The sequence below is a fragment of the Opisthocomus hoazin genome, chromosome 2 (genome assembly GCF_030867145.1).
Source record: "Opisthocomus hoazin isolate bOpiHoa1 chromosome 2, bOpiHoa1.hap1, whole genome shotgun sequence".
In the NCBI taxonomy this organism is placed as follows: Eukaryota; Metazoa; Chordata; class Aves; order Opisthocomiformes; family Opisthocomidae; genus Opisthocomus; species Opisthocomus hoazin.
In genome coordinates this window covers 78379779-78397956 of record NC_134415.1, presented here as the reverse complement: position 1 = coordinate 78397956, position 18178 = coordinate 78379779, and the positions used below count along the sequence as shown (strand labels likewise).

General features: G+C 49.8%; 2 protein-coding genes across 3 annotated transcripts in view; one reads left to right on the top strand and one right to left on the bottom strand.

Moving 5' to 3' along the window:
- The first annotated feature begins 493 nt into the window (after positions 1–493).
- On the top strand, positions 494–10870 carry SLC60A2 (solute carrier family 60 member 2). The gene is made up of 4 exons (XM_075414203.1): positions 494–682; positions 775–943; positions 3458–3574; positions 5800–10870. Exons 1-4 carry the CDS (start codon positions 494–496, stop codon positions 7032–7034), a joined length of 1710 nt encoding a protein of 569 aa, XP_075270318.1. The 3' UTR covers positions 7035–10870.
- A 284-nt stretch (positions 10871–11154) lies between these two features.
- REV3L (REV3 like, DNA directed polymerase zeta catalytic subunit) overlaps positions 11155–18178 on the bottom strand; it is a 128665-nt gene continuing 121641 nt past the window's right edge. For both annotated transcript variants that reach the window (XM_075414198.1, XM_075414199.1), the window contains 4 exons: positions 17367–17557; positions 16229–16475; positions 14639–14848; positions 11155–12273 (listed from right to left, as the gene is read on the bottom strand). In XM_075414198.1, coding sequence (XP_075270313.1) covers positions 12133–12273; positions 14639–14848; positions 16229–16475; positions 17367–17557 — 789 coding nt within the window. In that variant the 3' untranslated portion in view covers positions 11155–12132. The remainder of the gene's footprint in view (positions 12274–14638; positions 14849–16228; positions 16476–17366; positions 17558–18178) is intronic.

Below are 18178 nucleotides of genomic sequence, written 5' to 3'. Positions count from 1 at the left end.
AGGCCTTCCGAGGCCTCGCGCCGGCTCCCGGCAGCTCGGGGGAGACCCCGCGGCCCTGCGCGCCTGGGCACGGCCCGGCAGCCTGAGGGGACGCGGCCCTCGGCCGCCCGGTCGGTGCCGTCGGGAGGAACGCAGCGGATTTTGGTTTTGTTTTTTAAAAAAACCACGCAGCGGCACCTGCTCGGCGCCTGACGCAGTGGGTGCCGGGAACGCAGCGAGAGCAAACTGATTAAAAAAAAACATAAAAAAATTACTCTGACCCCCCCCTGCGCGCAGCATTGGCCGCCTGCGGGCTGCCCACCCCCGCAGGGAGCGGGGCGGACCCGGCGCAGCCCGCCGTTCGCGGGGCCCTGCGCAAAGCGCCCGGCCGCAGCGGGGGGCGCAGGGGCGTGGGCGGGCGCGGGGCACGCCGGGAACTGTAGTCCCGTGCCTGTCCCCTCAGCCGCCGCGCGGGGGCGGGGCCGGCGGTCCCGGGGCCGCGGCGCGAGCAGCCATGGCCGGCACCGAGCGGCAGAAGCACGTCCGGTTCGCCGCCCCGGGGGAGGGCCCGCGGGTCCCCCCCGGCGCGGCCCAGGCGGAGGTGGCGGTGGTCGGCGGCGGCTGGCGGTGCGGCCGGGGCGGGGAGGGAGCCGCGCTGCGGTGGTGCATCTCCGGGGCGCTGTGCGCGGCCTTCCTGGGGCTGGTGAGCGCGGGGAGCGGGCGGGCCGGGCCGGGGCGGCGGCGGCGGGGCGGCGGCGGCGGCGGGCGCGGTGACCCCGCGTCGGTGCCTTGCAGGGGATGAGCATCGCGGTGCTGGGGCCCACCTTCCAGCACCTGGCCGACAACGTCCGCAGCAACGTCAGCGACATCTCCCACGTCTTCGTGGGCCGCTCCCTGGGCTACCTGGGCGGGTCGGTGCTCGGCGGGGTGCTCGTCGACTGCATGAACGCCCACCTCCTCCTCGGTGAGACCCGCGGGGAGCGAGGCGGGGGGGGCCGGGGCTGTCGCGACAGTCGGCTCTGCTCGCTTTCCGTCGCCGCGCGCGTGCGGGCGGTGGCGGCGCAGCGCTGCGGCGGGGCCGGGCGCGGCAGCCGGCTGGGAGGGGGCAGAGCCCGCCGGGCTGCCCGCGGGGCACTGGCCGCAGCGGAACCCACTGGGAGCGGGAGAACTTCCGACGGTGGAAGCCTGCGCTGCCCAGTCGCTGCCTGGCCGTGGGAGCGCTGGGACTCCGTGGGAGCCCTGGGACTCCGTGGGAGCCCCGGTTTGTGCCCTCCGCGGCGCCCCGGGCGGGCGAGACGCCCCGCGCAGGAGCGCAGCGCTGGCGTCGTCCGGGCGAGCGGGGCGGCTCGGCCCTCGGTCGCCAGGAGCCAGGATCGGCTCCCAGACGCCGGGCGCTCCTGTCAGGGTCGTGCCGGTGTCTGGCTCCGGCAGAGACTCTTCTGGCGCACCCGAGACAGGGAAAGCCCCGTCTTGTTTCTCTGTGGAGTGCAGCAATAGCAGCATGTCCCTTCGTGCTGTGAGGGAGGGACTAAACCAGACACCGGGGCTCACTCTTCTCCTTCTCCTTCCCGTACCTGGGGAGGTTCAGACAGAACTGTGCCTCCCCTGAGGGCCCTGTCTAATCACGGGGTGGGTTCTGAGAACGTGAGAACCTCCGTTTTCCACTGGTAGCATCTGAGCTAAGTCTTCTCTCGTCCCTGTGCGCCCATCTCCTGCCGTCGGGAGCAGTCATGTCATATCACATCTGTCTTCTCTCTTTTTTTCTTCCCTTATCTTCAGCTCCCTGGACCGGTTCCTCTTATTTGCTCTTGTTCTAAGATGTCTTTATTTGCTCTCCTCCCTGTTCTTTTATTCCTCTCCTCCAGAACACCGGTAAAGCGGGTTTCCTTTAGCCTCCTTGTACATCTGACAAGGTCAGAGTTGTCCCTGTCTGACATTTGAGACTTTACCTTCCGTAATGGAATCAATACACCTGTGGAAGTATTAACTGGAAATAGTTCAGTATTTCCTTGTTTTCCTGATGTGTCACACAGGATAGCTGTCTGTCAGCGATGCTCGGAGAATGATTTATCTCCTAATCCTTTCCCAATTGGTTGTGCTTATGACAAAACCACAGTTTGAACCTCTGAATCTTCTTTCTGTCATCTGAGGGCTGCCTGTAAGAGATTTTGGCTCGTGCAGTTTTACCTCCCATCTCTCAACTGCTGAAACTCTGCTACTGTACAGAGGAAAAACTGAAGATATAACCTGTCTTTGTCAAGGAAGCCTTGAAGTAGCACTCTTCAGGTGAAGAGCTGAAGTGCACAGCTGAGAACTCACTGAGAAGGTGCTTTTCCGCTCAGAGGGGGCATCTGAGAAGCTGTGCTTAACACACCCTGGCTTCAGCTTTTCCTCTGTGCAGCTCAGTGTGCCGGCCTTCAAAAATATTTTGGGGCGTGTATTCCAGGCACCTCACTAGGTCTCCAGGGTTCTGGGTATTTATTTTTTCCTTTTTTGTTGTTGTTGTTTTTCTTTGGAATTAACCTAAGTTCTTAATTGCATCAGTCCCCATTAATCTTTAAGCATCTGCCCCACCTATGATCAAGTATTGATTTGAAAAATAAGAGATATGTCTGAACTGGCACAAGCTTTCTAAAAAAGCTAATACTGTATATTCAAGATATTAATTGCAGATTATTTTATTATGAAGGTGATTATAAGCATAGAATTTAACTGCTGAACTTCCTCCCAAATTGTACTAAAAATAATTTCCACCTGCTAAAAAATATTTTTTGAAATGGCATGTTGGAAGTGTAGTCAATAGCAGCAAGATTATTCATACAGTTAATGAACTGCTGCTAAATTATGATGAGAAATTTTATAGTTCTCTCCCTTGAAACTCCAGAAATCCCTTGGAATGCATCCCTCTTGTAAGAACAGAGCATAAATGAAAGTCAGCATGTTTATACGGAGGTCCCTTGTTGGCCGAGGTGCAATCACTTTATAGGATTTTAAGAGTTTAGTGCTTTGGGTTCGTTTCAAATAGAGCCAGATTTAATGCCATGTAGTTCTCAGGGGAAGAACTTGATGCTGTTCAAAACCCCCGCTTTACTTCTTTCGTGGTAATGTGTTTCCAGATCAGAAGTTTGCAGAAGATGCTGAAATAGCACTTCTAAGTCAGAAATTTGCGGCAGACTTCTTAGTGTTCTAGCAGCAGATGCTGCTCCCTTTGCAAATAAAGCTTTAGCAAAGCAGGTTTTTCACGTAGTGTTTGTATTCTGAAGAAATTCCTTTTTTACAAGTGAAAAATGATTCTGTTGGACTGTCTGGCTGCTTCTGCTGATCAGGAATTGAGGTAGTTAGGTTACCTCGCCTGTTTGGGTTATCTGTAACTTTACTAATTATGAATGTACTTGTATTTCTTGGTCTTCTGCGTGTTTCGCAGTTTAAATGGGAACTGTAATATCTGGGATTTTGTTTTGTTTTTTAACCTTCCCAGCACTGTCCATGTTTGGAACAACGGTTGGTCTTTACGGGATACCCTGGTGTAAGAAATCCCTGCTGTTAACTGCCTTGATGTCAGTTATTGGAGCTTCCATGGGAATTCTAGACACAGGTAAGGGGCCACCTGGTCCGACAGTTCCGTCACCGAACTCACTGGAAGCTTAAGGCTCAGTTGCTGGGATTTCCTTTGACACATCTTGAATTCAGGGAGGGGAGCTGTTCTACCTGGCTGGGATTCTTGGGTTGGTCTGGTCCTGAGACTTGCAGTGTTGGTGTCCCTGGAGGAGGCCTTCCTGAAGGGGCCTGGGGAGGCCGCGCGTCTCGTGCTTCCTGGAGGAAACCAGTGTGCGTTTCAGTGAGCAATTACAGGTGTAAGGAAAGTGCCACGTGGTCTTTAAACAGTGTTTTCTTTACATGACTCGTCTGCAGGAAGCTGTCGGGTGACGGTTCCGTGGCGTCAGCTGGAGCTAGGTCAGTCCTGAGCAGCCCCGGTGTTTGAGAGGGAGATTCTTGCGGTCGCCGTGTTGGAGAGCTGCGCGCCCAGAGCTGGCCGGTGGCGTTCAGGGGCTCACGGCAGGCGGTTACTGCCGTAGCTCATCGCTGACAGCACCGCGGCGTCCGTCTGCCCGAGCCAGGGGATATTTGGTGCCCTCGGGCAGCCTCGCCTAGGTGTCTGGGAATACAGCTGTATCCTGTGCACCAAACTGTCAGTCTGTGGCACGTGCAGACTGCAGACGGCCTGGGAGAAACCCCCACTTTTGCTGGAAACCTGTTCAAAACCAGTTTCTTGTTAGAGGCTGCTTACTGGAGGAAGACGTACTGGTGAAGTTGGAGAGCAGGTCTGCAGGTGCGGTCGGCAGGTCAGGTACACCAGAGGTGTGAAGAAAACCCTCCCACAGAAACGAGTTCACGGACGTGGCCTAGAAAGGGTGAGTTAGAGACAGCCGGCTGTAGCTGGCAGCTTGGATCAGGAGGCGAGGCCGCGGTGAGAGACTGAAGCGCACTGGGGGACGAGCAGGTCACGCTGGCGTAGGGCAGATGGGGATCAGGAAACAACTGAAAATCTGTCAGCGGCGGAGTGCTTTGGACTTGCTGTGGAAGGTGGTGGTGAAGCTGCAACAGGCGGCCGCTCACCTGGCACCTCGCCGGTGACGTCCCCGCAGGGCGCGGACTTCCCTGGCTTACAGGGGGAGCCTGCGGTACTCAGTAGCCATCAGGGTCGTACTGGATCCAGCTGACCAGCTTCAGGGGAGGCTGAATTCTGCGGATCAGCTGGCTAGTGAACGAGCCTGGCTAGCCAGACAGCTCTGGAAGCGTCCCGGCCAGGGCCTGGCTGGTAGGCAGCACGGAGCAGCGATGGCTGCGCATGTGAACCAGCCGCCGTCGTTCTGGGAGCTGAAGAGAGCGGGATCCAGGAGTGAAAAAAGCTGGGTCTGCGTGGCACAGGTTATGCCAAACAACGCGAGTGCAGAGGTGTATTTGTTGCCTCCGTTAGGATTGTTACACGTGGCACTTAGTTTAAAAATTCTTCATACAGGAAAAGCTGATTGGCTTATTGTAAATATGTCTTTGGAGGGTGGAAGCCCGACTTCTGAGGCAGGGAGACTTCCCAGGAGGGGAAGCTAAGAGCGAGGCAGCAGAGTGTGACTGAATTAATTTGGAAGAGTGTTAGTGCTGCGTGACAAGGGTTGCTGCACTGTAGCACAGGAATTTAGTTCTTACTTTCCTGTATTCTCCTCAGGGACTGCTTAAAAATGGCTCTCTGGGATCTGATTTTCTAGCATTACTGCTGAGCTGAGGGTGCTGCAGCTTGGTCTCTGCAGCAGTGACGCCGTAAACGTTTCCGCTTCTGGAAGGGCGTCTGAACGCCGTCGGGGTCGTCCCAGCCCATCAGAAGGCAGCGATTCTTGGTGTTTCCTGGGATGCTGTTTAACGACGCCTCTGACTGTTAGCGGTGTGCTGTGTTGCTTTTAGTACTTACAGAAATGAGAAGCAGTTACATTTGCCCTTTTGAAAAAAGGCTGAAAAATGCTCCCAGGTGGGGTAATGAATTATGGCCGCTGCTGCTGGATTCAGCCGCTGCGTCGCTCTTCATTTTTGACGGCTGCGCCTGCCCTCCCAGCGCTCAGGCAGTCGCGGGGGCTCAAGGTGCTTACAGGCAGAATTCCACTTAACTGCAAGCCTGCACATTGTGTTTGCTAAACCTGGTATTACTGCAGATTGAATTGGTAACAGAGGTTGGTTATGGGGTTTGTTGTTGTTGTTTTGGTTTGTTGTTTTTACCCCATGTCTGGTTTCAGACTCAGATGACTGACTCGTCCTCTCTCCGATTCGCAGGTGGCAATATTCTGGCACTGAATACCTGGGGAGCAGAGGCTGGGCCACACATGCAGGCCTTACACTTCAGTTTTGCTGTCGGTGCGTTTGTGGCTCCGATCCTGGCCACGATGGCCTTGGGCGGCTCCGAATCGAAAGCCCTTCCAGTGGCTGAGAAGACAAACCAGTCTGTGCCAAGGTCTGTGCCAACAGCAGCAGCTGCGTCAGCACTGAAACACCGCCTTGGTGCCGATTTTTTGTGGTCCTACGTTGTCATAGGGACCTATCTGCTGGTTGTTTCTTTCTTCTTTTTTATTTTGTATTCAAAGGGCAGCTCAGCTCGAGACAAATCAAAGGCCTCTCCAGAGAAAAGCGTGTTTGCCAAATACCACTACGCCCTTCTTGGTCTCCTCTTCGTATTCTTCTTCTGCTACGTGGGAGCGGAGGTCACATATGGCTCTTACATATTTACTTACGCAAAGGTCTTTGCCGAGATGAAAGAAAACGAAGCAGCCGCTTTGAACTCCGTCTTCTGGGGCGCGTTCGCCGCCTGCAGAGGAGTGGCAATATTCTGTGCCACCTGCCTGTACCCTGGCACCATGATCCTGCTGAGTATCGTCGGCTCTGCCGTCTCCTCTTCGTGCCTGGCCGCCTTCGCGAGGCACCCGACCTCCCTGTGGGTCGGGACCGCCGTGTACGGCGCGTCCATGGCCACCGTCTTCCCCAGCGGCATTTCCTGGATCGAGCAGTACACGGTCGTGCAAGGGAAATCGGCTTCTCTCTTTGTGGTCGGCGCCGCGCTGGGCGAGATGTGCATTCCGGCTGCGGTGGGCTACCTCCAGGGGAGGCTTCACCGTGTCCCCGTGGTTATGTACACGGCCCTGGGGACTTCGGCAGCGACCCTCGTGCTCTTCCCTCTGATGCACAAATTGGCCAACTGTCCCGCGGGGAGCGGCTTGAAGGAAAGGAGCGAGAGCGAGGACCGGAAAGCCTTGCTGTCGAACTCGGGGCTTAATGAGGATGAAGAGGACGAGGAGGATGCGGGAGAGTGGAATGAAGCAGACTTTGAGGTAATAGAAATGAATGACACCCTGAGAAACTCCGTGGTAGAGACCTCCCGTAAGATACTGGGGGACTCTCCGGCCAAAGGCGCTCTCCAGCCCCGTCTGGACGACGTATTGCGCGAGTCTCCAGCGGTTGCTGGCGGCTCCCCTGGGAGAAAAAATGTGATTGTGGACCGGGAGAAGAACGATTAAAGGAAAAGCTGACTTTTTTTTTTAAAAAAAGGGAAAAGCGATTGAACTGTAGAAGTGGTTCAAGAACACTTTTGTAGTGGCGCAGAGCTCAGCGTCTTCGTGTCTGTGTTTGTCCGGCCCTTTCTCCTCTTTCATTTTCCGCCTGCAGCGACGCGTCTCGGAGTGGGCAGGGCCACCGTGACGTGACTGGAGTAATGTGAGAGGTTGTGTAGACTGTGCCGAAAATGTGAAAGCGTAAGAGACGTTTCGCAAATGCGAGGCATGCGTTGAAGCAGCGCACGCTGCAGGAAGAGCTAACCGGGAACGAAGGGGACTGCTCCGACTTTCCGGGGGTGGGCGGAGGGTGGAGCTCTGAGGTGCTCGGTCACAGAGTGTTTTCGTGAGGGAGGAGGGAAATCTGTGAGCTGTGACGCTGAGCTTGCTTATCTCGCACAAGGAGAAGGCTTCTACGGCATCGCGAGTTCGTGTGTGACGTCAGCCAGGAAATCAAGTCAAATTTCAGGCGATGCCCAGCGGCTGTGAATCGGACAGCCTGCTGGCAAACTCGGTAATTTTATGGCTCTGTCAGTAAGATGAGCAAAACCGAATTTTTAGGAGGGGAACTGTGCCTTTGGGCCATTTAAAAGCAGTGCATGGGTAGGGGGACAAAATGGGTCGTATTCATCTGCTGTAAGGCGTAACGCCGGTTTCCTGGTTAGACAGTGGTGACAAATCTAGTCTAAAGGACCTGTGATTGTACTTGTGATTTTTAATTACTGCACTACCATTGAAATCAAGAAACGTATGAAGAAGATTATAAAATTATATAAACAGATTACTTAATATATGGTATTGACATAGGGCTGTGATACTTTTAAGCCAGTTGTTCAAGTTAAGGTTGTAACTTCTCTGGCTTCCTGTGCCAAGGTGTTAACACAGCGATGCATTACAATGAAAATTTGAAAATGAGCGCGAACGCTGGAGGAGCCAGGAGGAGCCAACCCCGTCAGACTGTGCCGCAGGATCGCTTGCCCCTGGCCAGCTGGACTGGTGCTGTCGGGGTTGTGTTCCTCGGGGTGGTGACGCAGAGGCAGAGGCGCTTCCCAGTGTGGCAGCAGGGGCTGCTGCTTGTGGTGTTTGTAGGGCCCCTGCCTGCGCTGCGGGGAGCCCTGGGCCCGCCAGCCGTGCCCGCCAGCCCCCCCAGGAACAGCACCTGCAGCAGCAGCTGGCGGCACAGGCTGACTCCGGCAAAGCAGCCGTGCAGTTCGGCTACTCGAAACTCCACATTTGCAGGTTACGTGGTGGTTTGTGTTTTGTTGTGTTTTTTTTTTTTATAGGCTGCATGATCAGAATGTGCTCATGCTTGGGGTTTTTCACTTTGCACTTTTATTAGTATTTTTCTTGATAAGAAGTTTAATTTATTAATGAACGAGCTCTTCCTGTAGCATAGCACAGAACCTTAGGTGTTCAATGTATCTTCAGGTCTGGTTTTGTTCCCCCTCTTATCCCGAGGGTGCAACATCGAACCTCCCGGCTTTTGCCTTTCTCCCGAGAAGTTGGGAAGAAGCAGGAATCGGGGTGTGGTGACAGTGCGTAGGTTTTTTGCATCCTGCCACATGGCAGGCCCTCCCTCTCCCTCTGCTGTGGCACTGAAGTGCCAGTGTGGTTCTGCCCAATTCCTTTCTTTCCTTGTGCGCACGCGCCCTTCCATGGCATCTTTCCCAGCGCAGTGCGTGAACCTGCGCCTCAGAACAGGGCCGTGTTGCCCTTCCTACGCGGGGGTTCTCTTCTTCGCTTAAAGTAATGGTAAATGCTTCCAAATACGAGGCCAAACTGATCAACAGGAGCAAGGCTGTGCGGCGCTGGGTGTTCGGTGAGCGTCGCACAGTGACGCATGCAGCGCTGTGCCAGAGGCGGTGACGTCGGTGAGTGCAGCCGAAGCCCCCAGTTACTCCTTCAGCTTTCCTTCTCCCCTTCGTCCTCCGGCTCTGCGTGTGCAGGGGTGGGGGGGTGACCTCAGGGTAAGGACAAGTCCCTTTGCGGGCTGGGGGTGGCTTTGGCCCCCGTGGGGAGGTCACAGGTTTCCCTGGCAGAGCCTGGGCGTGGTGCAGGACAAACACCAAACGATGTGGAGATGGTTCTTGGTGGCTCCCCGCCGTAGCCGTAACCTCAGTCCGTGGGTGGGCTCCACCTGAACCGAGGGCAACAGGACAACGCTCCCCGCACCTGAGATCGTGTTGCCAGAATGAAATTAGTTTAAGAAACGCACCTGGCAACCGGGAAGATTTTTAAATAATCCCCAATTCATAAGCTGATTTTTGGAATGAAATTTCAAACTGTAATGCCCTGCAGGTAAGAGTGTTCTCAGGGATAGTTTACACCTCTTGCATAATCAAGTACTAAAATACCCCACAAAATTAAATTAAAACTGCATTGGGAAATGTGCTGTAACCTCTTTGAACCGTAGCTACTTACTGTTTAGCTATACACACACTTTTGTGTTTCTGACTAATGTCTTCCCAGCAAATGTAAAAATACTGTGCAAAACAAAGATTTTGTGGCTTTTTTTTCACTGGCTGTATTAATGCCTATGGGAGTCACTTGAATTCATCCCCATTTTGCCCCTTGAAAGCAGGTGGCCTGTGCGGTAGGGAGGGGGCGACAGCCTGGAGTGCCAAGGTGAGAGCGGCCTTCTGCCAAAAGGAAAGGATCCAAAAAGCAGTGTCAGGACGAGAGAGTGGCCCTCACGTGATTTCTCTGGAACGGTACCATGTAGAATCACGTTCCCAGAGATATGTGGAGGCCCTTGTCTAGATGACACCTACATTCCGAGTCTTCTCAGTCAGCACCGAGAGCCCTCCGTGCCTGAATTCTGGCCTCCCACTTGCCACGGACTACGGTGACAGACCATGTTCTCCTTGCCCCTGAAAGTGGGTTTTAACAGCAGGGGCTGCCTTTCGCTGAAGATGAGCTGGTTAAAGCAATTTAAAATTAAAAGAGGGCTGGGGCATTTCCACTGGTGCGTCCAGCTCACCGCAGTTCCAGACACCCTCGATGCTGAAGGCTGTAGCTTTCCCAGTGCTTGGATGGTGGTGTTCTTCCAGGCGTGGTTTCAGACAACGAATGTTAGTTTTCACATGTTGAAAATTGCCTTCCGAAGTAAATCGCTTCCGGGCATGGGCTGGTAAAAGCGAGGATCGACTGCCAGCGCAGATCTATTTACAGTGCCTTTTCAGCTGCAGATCCTCCAGACCGCCTCACCACTTAGGGGCTGAAATTAAGTAAACTCCGTTAACTTTACCCTTGCCTTGCTTAGGCTAGGAGAGTCATCTCTGTTTTGAGGACGAGCTGTGGCCCATGGATTCAATACCTGAATTTCGTAAGAATCCTATTTTTGTCCATAAAACCAGAATGGGTTGAAGATGAGCACTTGCCCACTTACTCCAGTGTTGAAGGTAACCGCTTGCAGATAAGCGTTGTTTAATATTTTTATTTACCCCCCCCGAAGCACTCCCAAGTGCTGGGTTGCACCGCAAGCCCCAGCGCGTTTGTCCTGGCCTTGCACTTTTATTCTGTACATGACCAATGCCAGAATGCAAGAGTCGGCAAAGTTTTGTGCCTTGATGGGTTTTTTAAATTTTTTTTGTTTAGTTCCTTTGCATCAGAGCGCATCGCAATCTGTGGATGTTCTATTCTAAATTTAATGGTTTGTATTCTGCTTGGTGTGGGTCTACATTGCACTGTATAATGTGAAATTTAAGAGACTGACTTGTATCTTGAATGTAATAAATTCTTAACTGGAGAAGGCACTCAGGTTCCTTGATGTAAATAAAGTTTTGTTCTATTTTTCAAAGCTACTCTCGAGTTGTAAATTTAAAACTTACCCCCGTGTTTTGACTAATGACAAGCGGCAAATGCCCCTCTCTGGTTTGGGGAAGGCCTCCGGGAACCGGTACTGAGGTTTTGGATCCCAGAGCGTAAGCCGGAGCCTGAATTGTGGATTCTTAACTCTGCACAGCCTTGTTGGCGTTACAGTCTGTGTGCCAGCCGCGGGGAGCGAAGGTGGCTGCAGCTGAGGTGAATATAAAAAAACCATGTGGTTTTTACCATATCATTTTATTCAACTTTAATATGGTTTCCATTATTAACTTCTAAAACAAAATGATTTCCAGTTTAGAAAACAATGCACTGACCACATAATTCCTTTTCCATTTTATACAGTTATACAAATATTCTAAATACACATTTTGTCAAGATGGTGGCAAATAAGATTTAACTGTACAGTACATAAGGAAAGAAAATATTTTAAGCATATTTAGAAGCAATAGAAATGTCTATACAAAACAAGCAAAAATGGAATAAAATTTTATATTTAAAGTATTGCAACAGTCCCACAGGTTTGTAACAAAAATGTCTTTGCACAGTTCCTCACAATGCCCCATTAATAGCTAAAGCAAGACAGCAATTTTTTAGAAAATAATGTTTCAAAATGCTACACATGATACTACTGCCTGCACAGTCTGATCAAAGTAACAATCTACTTGGAATCGAGCAAAACTTAGGAGGAGATATACCAACCGACTTTAAAATTATCTGTATAAAAGTCATTGCACGTTATTTTACTCAGTTGTTTGAAAAGTAAAAAAGTGTATTTACAAAATATTTCGCAGACAAAATTATAAAGTGAATGGACAATAGATAAGTAACACGTCTTGATACTGACAGTTCAAGAACACACACTAATGGTTTTATCGTTTCAAGAGGTTTTCAGTGCTCCTTCCTCCAGGAAGTAAACTCGACTTCTACTTTGAAATGGATTTACAAGATGTCACACATAGCTATTCCAACATCAGCATTATAAAACAGTATGTTAGAAACATGAAGGAAAGAAGAAATTTGTACATCTTAAAAAGTGAGCTATTCATAGATCAACAAAGGTATGGGCTTTTTTTAATTTAGTTAGGGTAAGCGTTCGTTATTCTTCAGATAATAAACCCAACAGTTAAAATGGAAATCCTGGGACTAGATGAGACTTGAAAAAGCACCATGCACAAGAGTCTTAGTGTGGTAAACACTGAAAAACAAAAAATAGCACCTGGAATCCTGTAACACAGATCGATTAAAACTGGTCGAGGAGCTGGCGGAGGTACGGCGCCTTCGACAGTTCTCTGCTTACTCTGGACAGCTTGAAGAGCACTGGGCAGTTGAGGGAGACGCACTGGATCTGTCGATCGAAGCAGCCTGTGCAGTTCCTGCAGATCTAGGTAACGCAGAGAAAGCAAAACAGATGATGCTCAGCACCAGCAAGGCAGAGATCGCTTGGGGCTGCCAAGTCCTCGGCGCGGTGGCAGCAGAACGGGCGCAGCCCCACCAGCCCCGGGGACCCGGAGCAGGTCCCTTCCCTCCTGCTACTGGGGCAGGGATGGACAGTGCGACGGCACAGCCCGGGTGTCAGCCCCGCCGACTGTCGTGGTGGCACTTGGAAAAATGAGGTAAATGAGTGGATTTACGTGGGGCAGCGCGTTATATTCATGATACACTTACCCTGTACGAAAGTTTCCTAGTGAAAACAGACAGAACTGTTATTCCACAGTTCTGCTCTACACAAGAAAGGGACTTAATAAACTACTCCTGTTTCACGATAACCTTCAATTAAGAGTTTTACTTTCCAGGTCAGAGTTAATCAATCCCAAGACCCAAACACGCAGGCAGGCAGGTTCCACTGCTCTCCTCCTTCGTGGAACTACTCTTTAACGTAGTTAATGCTGCTTGAAAGTACTTTTAACACAAGACACCTGATGGAATAAAATAGCAGCAGGCACAGTTTTTCCAAGGTAGCTACCTTTGGGAAACTACAGTTTCCTGCTTTGCTCTTCTGTTTTTAGTCCTTTCCAGTATCTGCCACCCCCAACAGTTTTTCCAAAAACTCAGAAATTTGCTTCCAACCACACTTGTAACATCAAAACGCTACGAAATGTGATCCTACTGTTTGCATAGTTTGAACAAGAAGTCAAAACCACATCCTTTGCTTTTAAAATGAGTTCTTTTCCTTCTTTCCACATTAAAATCATTTGGGCAGCAGCGACCCTCTCAGCCAGACCGGCATCAGCACCGAGCCCCGGCAGACCAGAGACTCAAACAGCCGGAGAGGAGCCGCCTCCCTTGGCCAAGCCCCACGGGTGGCACCTCAGAGGGTGCTGCTCCTCTGACCTGCTGCTGGCACCAAGGGAACAGGAGGTGAACGGTTTGTTCCAGGTTTGCAGCCACGAGAAGAATCTCAGAAACAAGCCCACCCTCGTTCTTTGAAAGAGGCTGTGGCTGGTTCGAACGCAAGGGACCAAACGAAACAGGACTCAAGACGCTTTCTACGTTCAGTTTGTCTAGAGGGGAGAAATCTACGGCTTTAATCTACGGCGTGTAATTTTTCAGTGTGTTTTACAATCATGTATGATTCAGTGTTATATCAGTTTTCTGCTGGTTCCGGGATGTTTATAATCTAGGAGGGCCAAGAACTGAAGCTGTGAAGGATATATACATCTTCATATTAAATTAAGTCAGATGCTCTTACAGAGAGGCTGAGCCATCAATCACTGACTCGAACGGGACCCCAGGCCTCGCCGACCTGGTGCAGGGACAAGGGAATGTTCTGATCAAACCCACTGATCCGCCTGCGGGGCTGGACCAGTCTGCCAGGTCTGATTTATTCCAGAACAGAAGCAATGAAAAAGGTTCAGAGCACCGCAGGAAAACTGCAGAGCACGCATCACCTTCCTTTACTGCCATTTACAATGCAGATCAGAACAAACACTACAAAATACAGCAAGAAATAGAAGTCCACGCCTTAGTAATGCAACATTTATGAACAGTGAATTACAATGGTTTTCTAGCAAGAGAGCCCCATGGGAACCTATCAAATCCACGGCTAGACTAAAGGAACGTTTATATCCCTGCAATTCAGACAAGTCTTTAAAATGGCTCACGTGCTAGTGCCAAAAATCAATTTTAACAAAAATATTCACTAATTATGAAGTACGACAGTATGAAAATTCGGTGAGGAAATGTGTATGTTTCTGCAAGGGGAGGCACTGTGCTTTGCTGTAATATATTTGTGAGCACAGTCAGCTTAATTGACTCCTAGCTCAAGGGAAAAAACCAGCTTGGAAAATTCCTGTTGAGAGGAAAGGTAACAACAAAACCCCCAAGCTAATACACATCCACACTGTACACATGAATAAATAAATTTTCTGGGACAAACGTTTTTGTGACTAGAACATCATCAGTTATTTCAATACAAAAAAGGTGAGTCTTTCATACTTTTCCAAATCTCCATCACGGCCGTGATGAAAAGGCACCTACAAACCATGTAAGATGCTCTTAAGAAAAGAAGAAAAGGAGAAAAGCATCTTCTGTTCTGATCCCCCCCTTTGCCTTCAGTTTTGCACAAAGCTAAGGGGAGTAACAGCTGCTGTGCTGCCTTCAACGGCAATGGGAAAAGCAAACAAGCTGCAGCACGTTTAACACCCGGACTGCGCTTCCCATTTCTGCTGAGGGTATTCAGTAACACGCTGCTTTGAAACTTCAGCCTGTCTTTGGCTGGCAGATGTCTGACAGGGCTTTAATCATACCTTGACCAGCTGTTCTTGCTTACGCTCCAGCTCTCGGATTTCTTGGTTGAGAATCACTGCCACATGCTGTGGCTGGCTTCTGCATTTATTACAGATCCCGTACTGGGTCAGTTCATCGCACACGGGACAGTGTAAGGTCGTGAAATACTGGGAGATTGTGCCTTTGCGTCCTTCCAGCTCACCGCGGGCAGTCAAGGAAGCTTTCTGAATCTGTTGAAAAAAATAATCAGAGGTAATGAAGAGAGCAGCTTGCCTTATTCCTAGATTTCATTAGCCTGTTTTTTTTAAAAGCCGTATGAAAGTGCAACACAGCCTGCAGGGCACGGGTTCATACAACAATTATTAATGTGGATCGCATCACTCTGAAGAGCGCAGCGGTTGCCCTGAAGCGATACACCGAACAGAGCCCACCCACACCCGTTTCACGGGGAAGCTCCCCAGACAAGAGCGAGAGCAACCAAAGAAATCCTCAGCCACAGCCAAGCACCCGATCTGGTCTCGGACTCTGCCTCCTGCAGCTGTTCCTTTGCGGGCGCTCATCTGCTTCACACCTAAAGGCGCCCTGGCCGCAGCCCCAGCGGGGCTGCCTCCCCTCCAGTTCCCGTGCCGGTGCAGTCCCCGTCGCAGAGCTGCCACCGCTGGCCCCTTGCCCGGGGAAGTTCGCTCCCTGCACTCGCTCCTGGTGCTGCAGGGGTTAGGCTTTGCGCTACCCCTCACTCCCCGCCTCTAACACCCAGCTACTCTGCTGCTCCCCAGGACCTCCTCAGTGCTCCCGGGCCTTGCAGAGAGTCAGGGCTCTTTTTGCCTTTTTAGAGCAGTTTGTTGGAGATGCTTAGGGGGAGTGTCACTGTGCCATCGGAAAGGCAGAGAAAAGAAGCAGAACTGAAGCCAGGCGAGACGATATTAAAAGTCTGCAGTGGGAAACGTGATGTACTACCATGCTGCTGAAGTCTACGCTAAGCAGAGTAAGCAAACTACACAAATACGCTGTCTTTCACCATCCCTTAGCATCAGGGGAGTCACAAAAAAAAAATCCAGCTATCTAACACTTCTCTTCCTGCATCTCAATGATTTCATTAACTTTCAGGAAAGTCAGTTTGGGATATAATTAGTTTAAAATTTCTGGTGATGCAGATTTTAAAAAAAGTGTTCCTGCTGCTGGGGCATTAATACCTACTACCTCTTCTGTAAAGAGGAAAAACCTTCGGAACATCTTGGAAAACCAGGAGTCCCTACATTTGCTACAGAGAGATTTAAAAGGTGGCACAGCCAAACAGATGCATATACAAGTACTGCTAAAAATATACAGTTACAGCAAAATATTCTTTTAAACTACGGAAGGGACCAGCAAACAGAAGATGACAGTGTGATCAACTCTGCACAGAAGGTCTGGCAGAAAAAACTGACTAAGTGAAAAAACCCACACAGGAGATCCAAGAACCAGGTCTGCGTGTTCGGGCATCAAACACTGCCGTGTAAAATATCCTTTGCTGTTGCCTCACATAAATCTCGTTCCGTTACCAGTCACGGTAAAACCCAGCACTGTACGGATGCACCACGTTCGTAATCTGTGTGTTTTCAGACACCTACCCGTGGCAACTCATGGTACCAGCTAAAGACGTCTATGCCAATAAGTGAGAACACCCTGGCCAGCGGTGGCAGAATCTGTTTGGTTATGTAGTACGTCGCGTTCAGCCTCAGGCTGGGATCCTGCAGGACCTCGACGGGCCTCCTCACCAGCTGTATCAGGGGCAGTCCCGGCATGCCGTACACAATGACGTAGGGCACTCGCTCCCCAACTCGTGGTTCAGAGCGGCGGTCGTAGGCAAGCATCCTCCTGTTTAAAAATAGCCTTTATAATGCATCCGGAGACAAATCATACTTATCTCATTTGCTTCTAAACTTCCCCATCTGATTATATTAGTCGCTCTCCAGATGACTGAAGTTAGTGTCTATGATGCAGCACAGGACCAACTTGTTTCATTTTTGTCTCATGATCAGACCCAAATTTTAGAATTTGGAACACGAGCCCTGAAGATATGTTCTATTTCAGGTCACATGGATTTGCACACAGGTTGCTTTCTAGCTTCCCCTTCCTTAAAGAAATATCTTAACAAAGAGCAGCCAGGGTACTAAAAAGAGCTCAATTATCCAGAAAGCAAAAGACAATTCAATTTGAAGCAGGTATCAATCCAGGACTTGAATTTTATTTTATTTACAAAGCACGGCTTAATTTGAAGACCTGTTATATTAAGCAATGTGGCAAAATGTGCCAGCTCACATTATCTATTACAAATAAACAATATCAACAGGGTGAAATATGAACTTTAAGGTGTTTTCTAAAAAAATGAAAAATTTTGCCTGGTAATGTAATTCACAGCACAGAGACATCACTATTACCATTTTTAACACATCTAATATCCATGAGTGATGGGCAATCTTGGACAGTCAAGCCCCTGTACAAAAACCAAAGCACAAGTAACAGCAGTGAACAGACTGTTACAAGCGTCCTGACGCGAGACCTCTTGAACACGTGTGGCTCTTTCCAGGGCTACGAAATAGCCTTCTGCAACCATCTGATGCCTGATCTCTCTTCACACACAGGCGGAAAGTCAGAGCCAACTGCTGCAACAATATCTGAAGGAGACATCTCACTGCTACCCATAACTTGGCAGTACAAAGGTCAAGAGCAAAAATATCTACGATTGGCGCTTCTTAATCTCATCACCTGGTGATCTCCAGGGCTGGTACACAGGATCCAGGTCTGTAAGCTGAGCTCCCTCGGTACTCTTTCGCGAAGATGAAGTCTTGCATGCTGGCTTTTCCTTCCAGTAACTTCATGCATTGATTCTGAACGTACTGTTTGATCTGACTTATGTCCCGTGTTTCAAATAGCAGCTTGATAGAACACTCAAGTATCTTTACAGCCAAAGGAGAAAGGTGAGAAAAACACGTTTAACTAAAATTATTATTTCCAAATAATTGAGTAAATTACATGGAAATATTAATACACTGCTTAGAAAAAGTGTCAGTTGTGAACTAGAATGTTAGTATGACACCAGGTTGCATTCTCTTTCACTCAAAGACATTCATAAACATATTACTGCACAACTTTTTCCTCAGTTTGACACATCTTTCATGATGTCATCCATACTCCAAGAACTAGGACCGTTTCAACAATTACAGAGGTTTTCCAGAGTGAGAGATATGTTTTTTTCCTGTCATCTAAAACATTTTGCCACGACTTTCCGACCACCTCAGCAAACGAAAGAACTGGGATTAAAAAGAAAAAAGGAACTAAATCCTCCCAAGTGGTTACCTTTCTTACTGGCATAAATTTCTTTTGACTTGATTAAGAACAGGACCTTTTTCTTTTTAACCCCTCAATCCACAGCTTAAAATAAACAGGCAAGAAATTTTATTTTAAATGAACTCTCAGCTAAACTAGATTTATGCAAGTGAGCTATTTAGCATACACATCAGTGTGCCTCACCCTTCTTGGAGTAAGACTTCCAGTTAAAGTGAACTGCATCAAGAATG

Coding starts and splice junctions, on each gene's coding strand:
- SLC60A2 (XM_075414203.1), top strand. CDS start 494: ATGGCCGGCACCGAGCGGCAGAAGCACGTCCGGTTCGCCGCCCCGGGG. Junction 683..774: donor GCGCGGCCTTCCTGGGGCTG/GTGAGCGCGGGG, acceptor GGTGCCTTGCAG/GGGATGAGCATCGCGGTGCT. Junction 944..3,457: donor GAACGCCCACCTCCTCCTCG/GTGAGACCCGCG, acceptor TAACCTTCCCAG/CACTGTCCATGTTTGGAACA.